Source organism: Dipodomys ordii, unplaced genomic scaffold (assembly GCF_000151885.1).
Source record: "Dipodomys ordii isolate 6190 unplaced genomic scaffold, Dord_2.0 Scaffold113, whole genome shotgun sequence".
NCBI classification, from domain to species: domain Eukaryota; kingdom Metazoa; phylum Chordata; class Mammalia; order Rodentia; family Heteromyidae; genus Dipodomys; species Dipodomys ordii.
Window position 1 is genome coordinate 1933943 of NW_012267329.1, and position 14549 is coordinate 1948491.

At 43.2% G+C, this 14549-nt stretch overlaps 1 protein-coding gene across 2 annotated transcripts in view; it reads left to right on the forward strand.

Moving 5' to 3' along the window:
• Positions 1-14549, forward strand: part of Galnt18 (polypeptide N-acetylgalactosaminyltransferase 18) — a 321219-nt gene that overhangs the window by 225997 nt on the left and 80673 nt on the right. The window contains exons 4-6 of one of the 2 annotated variants that reach the window (XM_013028804.1): positions 1847-2030; positions 3961-4158; positions 9519-9633. In XM_013028804.1, the coding sequence (XP_012884258.1) occupies positions 1847-2030; positions 3961-4158; positions 9519-9633 (497 nt within the window). The remainder of the gene's footprint in view (positions 1-1846; positions 2031-3960; positions 4159-9518; positions 9634-14549) is intronic. The other variant, XM_013028806.1, reaches the window with a different exon arrangement.

Here is a 14549-nt window from a genome sequence, read left to right on the forward strand (position 1 = left end):
GGAGGAGGCTGCAATGCTTGGTAAGAAATGTACGCATTATCCTGCCCATGTAATTGTAACCCCTCTGTACAGTATGTTCACAAATAAAATTAAATTAAATTAAAAAAAAAAAGATTCTATGTTTTGGCTCAAAGCATCCACAGGTATGTGCACATTCACACTCTTGCACACAGATGCATACTCGTGTACATATTTGTGTCCAACTATGTGCATGTGTGTACATATCCATGTGTGTGAACATGTATGCATATAAACTTGTATGTGCACGTAACTGCATGTATGCATGCCCATATGCATACACATACACCCTTATGTTTACATGCATTCATACACAAATGCACCTGTACCCATATGCTTACACATAGGCACACACATGGCTATGAAGAGATGACATGAAGCAGACCTGACTTGGTAGCACAGCGTGAAAAGAACTTGAAGGTGTAGTTAGCAGAAAGCTTCAATTGAGTCAAAAGGAGGCAGAGTTATGGGACCTTATACTGCACTAACAGGAGCATAGGGTCCATTAGTTCATTCCTTGTGTATTGTATAGCACAGGTTGTTCAAGTCAATTGCGGGGCATATAATTTAGAAGCCTTTGAGAAAAATTGACATCTTGAGGGGGAAGTTCAATTTGAGAAAAAAACCTTTGAAATCATGAGTTATGAGGCATTATCAAGAGGAATTGAAGATATTGGGCCTAGAGTAGTCCTCAGTGAGAATTTAAGAATGCCTTCAACTGTAAGGCAGTATGTAAGAAAAGACTTGGTCTGTGCCTATGGCCCAAAAAAGTCTGTCCAACTGGACTAATGGAAGAAGAAGGGAAAACAAGTAGGACTTAATGTGGCTCATTTAAGGGTGGTTTACATGAAATTCCTTGTTCTACATGGGCTGCGTGGTCACCATCAGAACAGACAGGGGATTGCACAGAGAGAAAGGTAACTGCTTCCAGTGAACTGTAAAATTCTGCCCAGATGACTGTGAGGTTCCCTAGGCCTGCCCTGTGGGAAACTTGATGAACACCTTTCTTGTGTCCTCCCAGGTGGAAGGGTTGGGGCAGCTGCCAAGGACCCAATCCAGTCATGATGAAGTACAGTGTTAGGTGCTCAGCTGGGTATAGCAACAGTGGGCAGCAGCCCAGGGCACCTGCTCATGTGGCACAATGCCTGCTTCCCACCTCCTGGAAAGATGGAGATTCAGACAGAGACAGCCCCAGGCTGAGATCTCAGCAGCAAGGGCTTCTCTGGGATCCTGGGAGGACCAATGGAAAGTCTCAGACAATGGAGACAGCTGAGCTGATGAGAAAATCTGCTACTCTTGATCTGCCTGGTATTAGAGAAACTGATACACTTAAAGCTGAGTGTGATGATGGCACACATGCCCTTGACTTGGGAGGCAGAGGCAGGATTGTGAGTTCAAGGCCACCTGGGGGAAAGTATCAAAACTCTTTCTCAAAAACAAAGTAGAAACAGAAAAGCTGGGGGACAAAGCTCAAATAGTGGAGTACTGGCCTGGTGTTCATGAAACACTGGGCTCAATCTTTACTACCAGAAAGAAAGAGAAATTGACAAACTCTTCTGAGCCCTCATTTTGCTGTCATCTTGTTGTGAAAATTAAAGACAGTGTCTGAGGCCTGTGACCTGTGCGTGTGGCTAGCATACTATAAATACTGTTTTCTCCTCTCTTTTTTTCCTTCAAAACTGAGCCACCTTGACACTGTGGAGACTTAGGGGCAGGGTGGGTCTTCTCACCTCGCTAGGGTCAGTTCACCCTAACAGTGTGCATGGTGCTTGTCCTCTGATCCCTGCCCCTCTCGCACTTTGCTAAGGAGATATTTTCTCCCTGACAGAGGAGCTGAAGGAGAAGCTGACCGAGTACGTGGACAAGGTGAACAGCCAGAAGCCCGGCTTCATCAAAGTCGTGCGCCACAGCAAGCAGGAAGGCCTCATCCGCTCCCGGGTCAGCGGCTGGAGGGCAGCCACGGCTCCAGTGGTGGCACTCTTCGATGCCCATGTGGAGTTCAATGTAGGCTGGTGAGTGAGGAAGAGTCTCCAGGTAGCCTAGAAGCTTTGAGTACAAAGCATGCTGGGAGCTGAGACATTGGCAGGAAGAGAGAGAGAATCTTGGGGACTGGTGAGTGTGGGTATATAAATGACACAGACAACAGGATTGTCCCGTAGTAGGGCAGGAGGATTATGGGTCGAGGGGTCAAAGCACAGTACCTTTATGATATGGTAGCAATATCAGGTGTGGTGCTGACTGGTGTGGTCCCTTTATTGGTAGGACTGGGAAGAGGGGTACCTGGTAATTGGCTAAGGACAAGGGTCCAACAGCCAGCACAGCAGAGCTGGGGCAGATATGTGACAGATGCCCCACCTGGGAGACAGGGTAGATGTATGATAGAGGTGTATGAAGGTAGCATAATGTTGCCACAGGTACACAGGGCCAGGATTGTGGCACACAATCCCAGAGCCTCCTGCCTGGTGAAACCAAGTGTGAGCCAATCTTCCTTTCTCAGTTTAGGTGGCAAGAGAGAGCTGGCAAAAGCCACAGTGCTACTGAACACTGACTGGGTCTCTATTCCCCATGTCCCTGTCAGGCCTAGGGTCTGTAGTGCCACCCCAAGTCTGGCTTCACTTGGGCATGGATAGCACAGATGCTGGGAATGACTTGCATGGCTGGGACCAGGAGGTTCCCACTGTTTCTCCCAGTATGCCTCCTGGCCTCAGGGTCTGTTCCCTCCCCAGCTCCACTATGCCAGCCTTTGCCTCTTTCCAAGGAGCCAGGAGAGGAGGATCCTTTGGCAGGAAGGACTCTTGGGGCCTGCATACAGCCTGGGCTGGCTGCCGGCATAAACGGGCCCAAATTAAGACTGCAGCAGAGTCATTTTTTATACTTGAAGTCCCTGCTTGCCATTTGTGACTATTTAAAAAGCATTTGTACTGAATTTATGGCCAGGATAGGAGAGGGACACTTACTATTTCAAGCTGATTTGAATAAACAATTATGCATTGAATGTATTATTAATGAGAAGCTTATCATTCCTGTCTGCAAACACATTACTCTCCTGGTGCCCAGAGGGTCCTCTAGATTCCCTAAAAAAGCCTGGTTGCCCATTTCTCCATGGGCAGTTGAGGAAATGTTGCCTCCACCTTCCCTGTCTGCCTTTTCAAGTTGCTACACTGGCTCTCAGTAGGAGATGTAGGTTCCTTCATTCTTTTTTTGTTTTATTTTTAATCTTATTTTATTGCAAAGATACTGTACAGAGGGCTTACAGTTACACGAGTAAGATAATGAGTACATTTTGTGTGAAGCTTTGTTACCTCCTCCTTTGTTTTTCTCCTACGATCCCTTCCCTCCTTCCCCCCCCTCCACCCCACAAAATTGAAAGGTATATTTTCAACATAGTGTCTTGTGAGTATCATCGGTGCAATGGGTCACCCTGTGTCCTTGTTTCAGCATTTTGTTATTCCCCTCCCCTTCCCCAAATTAGATAAATGTATATACAAGATGCAGAGTACCAAAATCAAGTACTGTGACTACAGGGGGTATAGCACAGAGGGAAGAACATATGAAAAAAAATCACACAGCACATTAAAAACAACCACAGCAAAGAAAAAAAAACCTCGTATGTTCATATCTTGGGGTTCATTTTGCTTAGCATCATCTTATATGGCCATGCGTACATAGCTTTTGAGCTTTTTTTTTCCTTCCTTTCACATTTTCATTTTTGTTCTGTTAGAGAATAAAGGGAAGGCAAAGCAGGCTGGATGAGACTCTGTCAGCCTGGTTCTAGACATGCCAAAGGAGTGGCCAAGCTGCTTGTTAACCTGGAAGTCCTCTGAGGACCAGAAGCAGTGGGTTTCCTCTTCTTTCTCCTGGGGAACTACCCTCAGGAGAGGCTGCTGTCCTGGTCAGCCACAGGGGCGCAGTCACCCCCTCCTCTCTCTCCTTTCCCCTCAGGGCAGAACCCGTGCTCACTCGCATAAAGGAGAACCGAAAGCGGATCATCTCACCATCCTTTGATAACATCAAATATGACAACTTTGAAATTGAGGAGTACCCGCTGGCCGCCCAGGGCTTTGACTGGGAGCTGTGGTGCCGCTACCTAAATCCCCCCAAGGCCTGGTGGAAGTTGGAGAACTCCACAGCCCCGATCAGGTAGAGTATTCTTTCCTGTGGGTCTCTTTACTTTGGGATCCAAGCAAGACCTCCACTTCCAGCCCAGCCCTTCCCTAAACTCTAGCCCCGAATGGGTGTCAGACAGAGGGTGGGGAGGGCAGAGGGGAGTTCCATTAGGATCCTTAGACACTGCTCTCAGGCTCGAAGGATCTCTTTTATTTAATTAGTTGTTTCTTTGTTTGTTTTGCAGATCCTTGAATTTTGTATGTACTAGGTCTCAAGTTTCCTAGGCAAGGACTCTTGAGCCACATTCCCAACCCTTTTTGCTTTAGCTTGTTTTTAGATAGAATTTCAATCTTTTGCCAACTCCGACCTTGAATTGCAATTCTCCTACCTCTACTTCCTCTACATTACCATACGCCACTTGTTTTTCAGATAGATTTGAGGTCTCCCGCTGGCCTCAAAGTGAGACAGTCCTATTTCTGCCTCTTGAGTAACTGGAATTATAGGTGTATCCGCCATAACCAGTCCTCGTGATTCCTTTTAAAAAGAGCCGCCATGGCATTCAGAAACCCACTCTTCTAATCACTCATGTGGACACAATACCATCAGATACCTGCTAGGTGGCAATTGCTATGCTCAGTGCTGAGGGTCCAATTTACTGCCTGTCCCCCAAAGCCTGGAGACAGACAAAGAAAACCCACCCCAGCATGCAGGTGGAAGCTCCATGGCAGGGCAAGTCTGAGTTCCTTTACAGACAGGATACCAATGAGCTTCTCCTGCAGAGTGTGTAAGAGATGATTAGGGTGGGAATGAGCACCCATGTGGAAGTTCTTGCGCCCACAGAAGGAGGTTTCTAGATGGAGAAATGTGAGCCAGGCAGTCCTACACAATTATGCTAGAGCAACAGAGAGGCCAGATCAGATCCACAGGGCTTATAGACTTTTACAGTGTTGGGGTTTTCTTTTATAGGACTCAGATAAACAAGCACACAAACAAGCAAAAGGCCTCAAACTGCATTTTTGCATTTCCAAGATGCAAAATTCTCTGTCTTTACTGCTAGACCCCTGAATGACTCCCAACTGCAGCCTCTGCTTTTAGGGTCTGGACTCCTGCCACAGCTATGTCCACCCACCGTGTTTCTATCTGCATTGATGATAAGGTATGGCTGTACTCCTTGCCTGTTAAACACAACGGGAGGCAATGGAAATATCCTAGGGGGCCACTTCTAGAGTAAAAGAGATTAGAAACCAGTGTTGCTTTGTTTGCCATGACAGAGAAAGATTATGAAAACTTTAGTTGAAAATAGATGATTATTACCTAAGATTGTTTTCCTTGCCAGAAGAAAAAAATATGTTCATATTAAAAACAGGATGGAAGAGATTTCTGCTTTCTGTGGTTACTTCTATTATTTCCTTAGTCAGTCTCAGGTTAGTATAATGAAATACCTGAGGCCAGGTAATTTATAATGAAAATAGATTCATTTAGTTCACAGTATTGAAGGCTAAACATGTGACATTGGGTTGAGCTACCTCGTTAACCTCTGACAAAGGCAGATGATATCATATAGCAGGAGTAGAAATGGGAAAACCCATACACAGAGGGGGACAAATATGTTGGTGGCCTTTATAACAATCTGTTCTCTCAGGAACTAATCTGACCCAGTCAGAACTACATGAATCTCTTGTGTGTGATCCTACATAACTTAATCATCTTTTAGTAAGCTCTACTTCTGAAGGATCCACAACCTTTCATTACCATTGAAGCTTGGACCATTGAAGCTACAGAGTTTCAACACCTAGATTCTTGATACACCCTCAAACACAGCAGCTGCCAACTCTGCCGAGCCTGTGCCACAATTCTGTGTTGTTGAATATTTGCTATCAATCTGATGTATATAATCGTTTTATACTTGTATTCTTACCTGGGTGCTGTGTGTGTGTGTGTGTGTGTGTGTGTGTGCGTGTGTGTTGGTACTGGAGCTTGTACTCTTACCTGGCCTTTTCAAGGCTGGCATACTACCATTTCAGCCACACCTTCAATTCCAGATTTTTGCTGAGTAATTGGTGATAAGAGCATCTCAGATTTGTCTGATCCTTAAGATTTCAGCCTCCTGAGTAGCTGGGATTCCAAGCATAAGCCATTGGTGCCTGGCCCTCATAGGTCTTCCTCATAACATGGTGTTGACTTGAAGTGCCATCACTGTTTTACAAAATGAAGAGTACAAGACTGAGAAAAGACATCTGCCAAAGTCTCTGGGCATTGTAGCCAGGATCCTCTGGGTCAACCAGACTCCATGGCTTGTCATCATCCCCCTACTGGGCTACTGTTAGACACAGAATTGATGTGTCTGACTCCTGCTTTTATCTGCTGAGTGATAGTTGATGGAAACATACCACCAAGAAAAGGAAGCTCTTACAGGCTACTATATGGATATTAGCTCTTTCTCTTCCCCTCTCTAAACATAATAGGCCAATCATCATCAGCAAAGGTACATTTTAGATCCTTGCCAAAGGATGTCATCAACTTCATCTTTTATATCTTTCCATTTTGTCATTTAAAAAATATTTGATTGAGGAAAATTACATTTATAGATGGTTTTGAAGAACATTCCTGATTTTATTCCTAGATGAAGACAGCCCTGCAGAGACTACGGTTTATACAAATGTATCTTTGGAACTGCATTTTAGTGTTTTACCCACACATGGGGATATAAAAGGGCCCAGAATCATCCCTAGTTTTATTCTAAAGAGTGTCTTAGAGATTGTTCACTGGGTCCTCAAGTGACCTCATTCAAGAAAAGATCCACATGAAAAATTTCTTTCAAATCAACTGCTGGTCTAAGAAAGCCTTGCTATCCTTGAGGAATCAATTGGTATTACATTTTTATATGGGAATGGTAGATTTTATTTCTGAGACCTTGTATATGTTTCCTTACCTCAGCTGACAGGAAGCTCAGACCCAAGTTTCCAGGCCTACTTTCAGAAACATGAAGAAAGTACTTGGTCTATATGTGCATTCCAATTCTAACTAGTCCCCAGTTACATCTTTGCAGGCATTAGTTTTATTTTCCAGTGTTTTTCTTTCTTCCTTTTTTTGTGTGTAATATTGGAGATTAAAGTCAGGGCCATATACACATGTACTGGGCAGGTGCTTTACCAATTGAGCTCTGCCCCCCAGTCTCTTTTGGCATTGGTTATTTTCAAGGTAAGGTATCACTTTATGCCCATGCCAGCCTGGGCTTTGATCTTTCTATTTATGCTTCCCTGTGTGATTGTGGGTGACAGAGGTGAATCACCACACTGAGCCATTGATTGAGATGAAGTCTCATGAATTTTTATATCTGGGCTGGCCTCAAACTGAGATCCTGGATCTCTGCCTCTTGAGTAGCTATGATTCCAGGCTTAAGCTATTATACCTGGCTTACATTTTCTTATAAACTATTTCTAATTTTTTTTGGAATGAAGAGGTTATAAATTTGTAACACTTTTCAGGCGAATTGGGTCCACTTGATATCCTAGCCAGTTACATAATAGACTACCCTAGGGTAGCCTGTGTCCCTCTGAGATGCTGGTTGTGGCATTTGCAGGCCCCTTCCACATGCTCCAGGAGAGCTGTTTCTGAATCATGTTATAGCTAACCATCAGAATTGCAGAGGAAAAGACTGAGACCCTGTTCTGATGGGCCAATGTTTTAAAGCACTCTGTATTTAGAAAGGGAATCTTCTTGTCTTATTTAACGTACAAGTATCTTTTTGAAATGATCTTTTGAGTACCAATTATGTCCAAGAGGCTTTCAAAAGCTTTACCCTGTTTGATTTAGTCCACATGAAGTTATTACTGATTCTAGCTCATAAAGATGGATGGATTTTGAAGCCTCAGAGAGGATGGGGTACTTCAGAGACGCATAGCTAGATGGAAGATTAGTTCCATGATGCTCACCTCTAAGTCCTGGGTCCAGTGTTCTCCAGCAGAAAGGATCTCATTCTGCTTCAGGGACATGATATAGCTGGTACATCTACAGTCCCAGGAAGGTGAGGAATTTAGAGTAGAGTGCAATGATATGAACCTAGAGTACCAACTTGCCTGAGCAACCTTCTGTATCAGCATCCCCAGGGGAAGCAGCCTGCAAAATAGTTCTTTCTCAGCCTTGATGAGTTTCCAATGTCAAAGACAGGTCTATTTGCATGTGATTGACTGACAGCTTCCTGCATCCCTAAGGACTCCTCATTTCTCCTTTTCTCTCCCCCACTGAATCAGCCATGGGCTGATAAAATGCCAGGAAAGGGTTAGGAAAGGTAGCGGCATGCAAGAGAGCAATTCAGAGTCATTTGCTCTCAGCAGAGGAGCAGCCGCACAAGCTCCTGCTGCTTCCTTAATGTGAATCATTCTCAGAGAAGTCTCAGGCCAGGCCTTTGCTGGAGCTGGTGTGCGAGCCCCGCCCTCTAAGAAAAGAAGCCACTGCAATGATGGTCCAGCCTGAGATCCTGATTAATCCAGACTCCACTATCTATCTAAGTGCTACCTGCCAGCTCTCTCCTCTTGATGCCCCACAGACAGTAGAAGATTGATTTCCCAGGATAGGAACGCTTGCTCCCTTCTGAAAACAGCTTCATCCCCCACATTCTGTACTGATAATCCCCATACCCTGTATGGCTGAATGATTCTAATTCACCATTACCCAGACCACAAACCCATTAGCACCCAGGCTACTTCCTCTCCCCCTCTTAGTTCATCTCTTCCAAGCTCTTGCAGGTCTTTGGCATCTCTCATCTGAGCTGGCTACAAGCTTCACACTGGACTGCTCAGCCTCTCATTTCCCCAGTCAGTCACTCCACAGCCATTGAGTATCCCTTTTAAAAATTTAGATCTGTTTATACCACTGTCCTGCTTAAAATTCCTCATGGACACCCCTCTACCTGCAGATAAAGTCTATAAATTATTTACTGTGCTACCCAAAGCCCTATACAACCTGGTCCCAGCCAATCTTCTTAAGTGAACCAAGGTTGACATGTGGAGTCTCAGTTAGGGATGGCAGGCAACGTGGCCCTGGGTGCCCAGGCATAAATAGTCTGGCTCTGTGGCTTAGAAGTCAGGCTCTAAGATCCAGACAGATCACTAATCTAAACCAGCACAGTGAGCACTGCTTTCCTGGGCAAACACACAAGCACACACAGCAGGGAATAATGGCTGGTCTCAGGAAGGAACTGTCTGCCTGCCCAGGGCCTTCATAAACAGCCTCCTGGGAATGGCTGGGTGAGGAAAGACCCAGAAGGCCACTCTGTCTCTGGAAGCAAGTGAAAAGAGAGGGCAGATCCCCCGATACAAAGTTCCTTTTCCTTGGGAAGCTCCTAGGAGCCTGCCTCGACTCACCACTATTTCATCTCCTTCACCTTGCAGGAGCCCTGCTCTCATTGGCTGCTTTATTGTGGATCGGCAGTACTTCCAGGAGATTGGCCTCTTAGATGAAGGCATGGAGGTCTATGGAGGAGAGAACGTGGAGCTTGGGATCAGGGTGAGTAGGGTTTCTTGACAACAGGGCTGAGTGCAGTTCTGAAGAGGGTGACTGAGTCTGGGGGTAGAGAATGGGAGGTTACAGTTGATGGTCACAGACTGATTTTGGATGTCCAGTCTTTAGTCCTGGTCCATTGTACGATTGGGGCCAGAAGCAAGAAGACTTGAGGGATGGAGCCTTTTGGCATTTCAGGATTAAGAAGACATGGGAGCCTGCTTCCTGCAGTCCAGGACATGGGAGAATTGAGCTCCAATTCAAGGGGACAGTTTCTTTAAAACCAAACTAAATGTATTGGGTTGAGCAAAGCTATGCTCCCTTGAAGACCTAATAGGCATATAGGTTGGAGAAGATGGACCCTCAGCACCACTGTTGGCCAGATCTATAGGACCATTTCTGCCATAGACCATTTGCCTGAGGTAGCCACCCATCCTGCCCAAAGGGTGTCAGCCCATCCTTTGCAAATGTCAGCCTATGGTGTGACTCCCTGATAGGTGATACTTTGTTTCTCACCCTTTGGGCATAGTTCCTAGGCTTTCTGATTTCTTTTCCCTGACCTATTTAGAAATCAATCCCTAGATTGATTTCTAGAGGGACACATAAAGTCTGGCAGTAATACAATGATGGATACAGTGAAGGAGATGTCCATGTCCAGAAAGTGTCCCTAGCAAGCTCATTGTTTGAGTTACAGTGTGTCCCTATGATCATTCCAATAGTCTGGGGATTGATAACACTACAGGCTTGGGAACTTTTGGAGCGGACCTCACCTCACGCCTTCTGGTGTTCATAGCTCTCATCTGAGATTTCCTTCCTCAGACCAGCTGTTTGCACAGATCTGGAGGAAACCTCCTCCAGCGTCTGGCTAGTTCTAAGTAGTGATCTACTTTATCATTTTGCCCATAGTGTCTGGGCCTGGTCTAGCCTCTTTCTGCTGCCTACTCCATGAAACAGACGGCTGACCCTAAGTATAGCTTGACCCTCACCTGAATGAGCCCTAACCAAGCAACTATAGCGAGCACCTCATAGTACCTATGGGACCTGACAGTGCTTGGCAGAAGGATTTCAACTTGTCTGAGGATTTAATACTAGGGCTTTGAAGGCTGCCCATAGGAACAGCCTGTATGAAGCTGGGTTTAGAAAACACTTCTAGACACCTGTATTCACTGAAACTCCAAGAAATTGCTTAGAGGCAGTGGAAATGCATAGGCTGCCTGGGAGCTAATGTATTCACAGAGGACAGTGCCTGCATAATCACCCTCATTTCTCCAGCTCTCCTTCCACTGGCCATTTTTTCAACGTCTGCGTCCTCACCATCTCATTTCAGCACAGCTCTTGGATAAATGCTTGCCCCCAAACACAATCTGTTTCACTCGGAGCTGCTGTCAGGAATTGGCTGAGCAGGCTGAGCACCGCCTCCGGTCACTTGTGTTCTCTGGATAAAAATGTCCTGGAATGCAGAAAGAAATTAGATTTGTGAACTCTGTTTCTAACATGTGTGTGAGTCAATCACAAAGTGGTGGAGATTTCTGGCTTTTCCTTCCTTAAATGATAATACTATTCGGGAATGTGGGCCTGGATGAGGCTCTCAAATGTGTTAAAATACCTATGCATGGTTTCGTGTTCAGGATTTAAAATACAGTATAAAATGTTGTCTGGCTTTTTTCCTCTATATGGCTTCCCTCCTACTTGTCAGAGAGGAAGTGTGACTGGAGTTGAAACAAAGGTGACTTTTAAAAGGTGGACCCCCAGAACCCTGTTAGCTAGTAGAATTGAATACACCAAGGAGAGCCTGGGTAATCTAAGTTGTGGTTTCTACTTGAAGGAATACAGCAATGGTATATGGTCAATGGTGTATGGTCAATGGACCATCACCTTGCCAGATATTCTCATTTGTGTTGCTATTTAGTGTCTGTTTTCATGTTTACAAGCTGTAATTCTCAATGCCTCAGTTTCTTCAAAAGACATCATATGGCTAATTATTACCTCTGAATTGTGTGTAAAACTGAAAGGTGTTACTTTTCATACCTTGCTTATCCAGAGACTACTTACTCAAAACTGTTATGTATTTTGGAACATAGAGATAAAGTTGTTTTCACAATTGTTGAGTGTTCTGCGCCAAGAAAGAAGCTAAGCATTGTTCTTCTGTCATATATCCATATCTATCTAACTTTAAAGTAGACTTTTTAATGACCTCTCCCCTTTATTCAGTTGAAAAAAACCTGGAATGTTCTCAAGGTCATGTAACACATAAAATATAGACAAAGGATCCAACTCCAGATCATAATGATTTAATACATAGACCACAGTTACTTATCCAAGAATAAAAGCCCTTTGAGCAACCCCAGAATATATTAAATGTCTATGAAGTACTTTTCTTCTCTTTTATTCACAATCATGTCTCCCATGTACCCATTTAAAGTCTTACTCTTATTTTAAACTCAGTTCTACTATGACTTTCTTTTCTGGTTTCTAAGTCCATAAGGCAATGGAAAAGGGGAAAGAATTGCTGTGGCAGAATGAATTGACTGTGAAATAAGAGCTGACATACAGTAGAAGATAGAATGATTGCATGCTTCATGATTATAAAAGTTCTAAAGCATATAAAACTGTGTTCATGAGCTGGCAAGGAAGCAAGAAATTGTTAAAAATTTTTATGAGTTCAGGTGAGTCTCTCTAAAAATATGAACTCTTACCCTCCTGTAGCTGTGAATGAGGTTTCATTTGGAATGAGGTTTTATGCAGATATAATCAGGTTTAGGTGAAGTCAACACTGGTGGGCACTAATCTGATATGATTGGTATCCTTGGAACAAGTAGACATAGGCAGACGTGGAAAGAAGGTGGCCATGTGAATAAAAACTAGGGTCATGATGCCACAAGCCATGGAAGGGATATGGTAGGATCCTTCCCTAGAAGCCTTAGAGAAAACCTGGCTCTACCAAAAACATCTCAAATTTGTGTTAATAGAACAATCTGGTTAACAGCCCAAAGAAACTAATATAGAGGCCAAAATTTAAGTGATATAGATGAATATTATATCTGAAGAAATTAATACCTCTTAGTCTTATGTTTTCTCAACTACAGAACAGGTTTCCTTCACCTTCCATAGATTTGGGATCCCAAGGCCTATTTTGTCCATATCAAGTATGAATTCTGTCTGGAAAAAGACTCTTTTAACTCAAGCTACAAAAGTACTCAAGCTACACAGCTAGAGTCTTAAGTAATCCAAGTTCAAAAATTTAAAAACAGCACACAAAAAAACCAAAAACTAGACAGGAAAAAAATCAAAACTACCAGGAGCTAACACTTCAAAAGTAGTGAACAGTCACATTTGATCCATAAATTCTTCAAGTACAAAATCAATCAGACACAGGATATAAAATCTGTTGTATAATATACTTAATTTGGTAGGAGACTGAAAATATGAGTAAGAAACAAGATTTTATACAAATGATCAATGTTGGTTTTCAGCCCCTGACGGAAAAAACTTACAGATTTATTTTTATTCATGGTTTCGATCTATGGTCACTCGGCTTCATTGTTTCCAGTCCATGGTAAGGCTGCATCCTCTAGCATAATGGAGTAGAGCTGTTCTCAGGGCTGCTAAGAAGTAGAAAGACAGAGGAGCCACTGGCAAGGCATATACTTCAAAGACACATCCTCAGTTGCCTACATGTTCCAACTAAACCCCACTTCTAACTCAACTAAGACTTCAACAACAGATGGATCCATTGGTGGCATTCGTACTCTTCTCATCCAATCACCTTTCAACAGTGTCACAGGCTTGGCACCAAGGCCTCAGCAGATGATCCTTTAGAGACTTTTTAAACCATACTATTCAGTTGCTTTGGGATAAAAACAGAATATCAAACATTAATACTATAAAAATGAAACAGAAAGTTCAATGGATAAATTAAATGCCTACATGAACATTATTAAAGTAATAAAACTAGAAAACTGGAAAATAGATCTAAATAAATAATTCAAAATAAGCCAGAGACAAATTAAAAGATAAGAGAGGAAGGATGACAGGGAAAGGTTTACAAGTATGTGAAGTCAGGGAGAAAGTCTGATATCTTATAACTCCAGGTGGAGGTGTTAAGAGGAACAGATCAGGCAAAAGCAATATGTGAGTAAATTATGCCTTAATTTTTTTCAAATCCTCAGTTTGAGAAATTCAGCATATCCACAACAATATAAATATGAATATCATCTGGGCTGGGATGTCACTCAGTGGCAAAGTGCTTGCCTAGCAATTGCAATATCCTAGGTTTGATCCCTAGTACTGAAAAAATAAAAGGACATATCATCTAATGGAACCACACAACCCCAAGGCAAAAAAAAAATTACAGCACATAGCAGTAAGAAGAGCAAGAATACAAAAAAATAATAGAATAACAACTAACCTTTCAACCACAACTATTGAAGCTAAGAAGTAATGGAATGATATCTTCAATATACTGAGAAGATAATTGTCAATCTAGTAAGCCATGCCTCAATAGCTCATATCTATCATTCTAGTTGCTTTGAGGTAGAAACTGAGATGATCACAGTGTGAGGCCAGACTGAGCAAAGAGTTTGTAAGATTCTATCTCAACCAATAACTGGGTATAGCAGTATGTACCTCTCATCCCAGCCATATGAAAGGCTGAGATTGGAAGAATCAAGTTTCCAAGGCCAGCTTGGGCTAAAATATTTGAGAGACTCCATGTCAATGGAAAAGTGCTAGGTACAGTGGCATATACCTATCATCCCAGCAATGGCAGGAATCATAGAATGGGATTGTGGTAAGGTCAGCTTGTACAAAAAATTGAGAACCTATATCAAAAATTAGTAGAGCCAAAAGGGCTGGAGATGTTGTTCAATCATGACACCCCGAGGTTAAACCTTATTATTTCAAAATTAATTAATTAATTGATT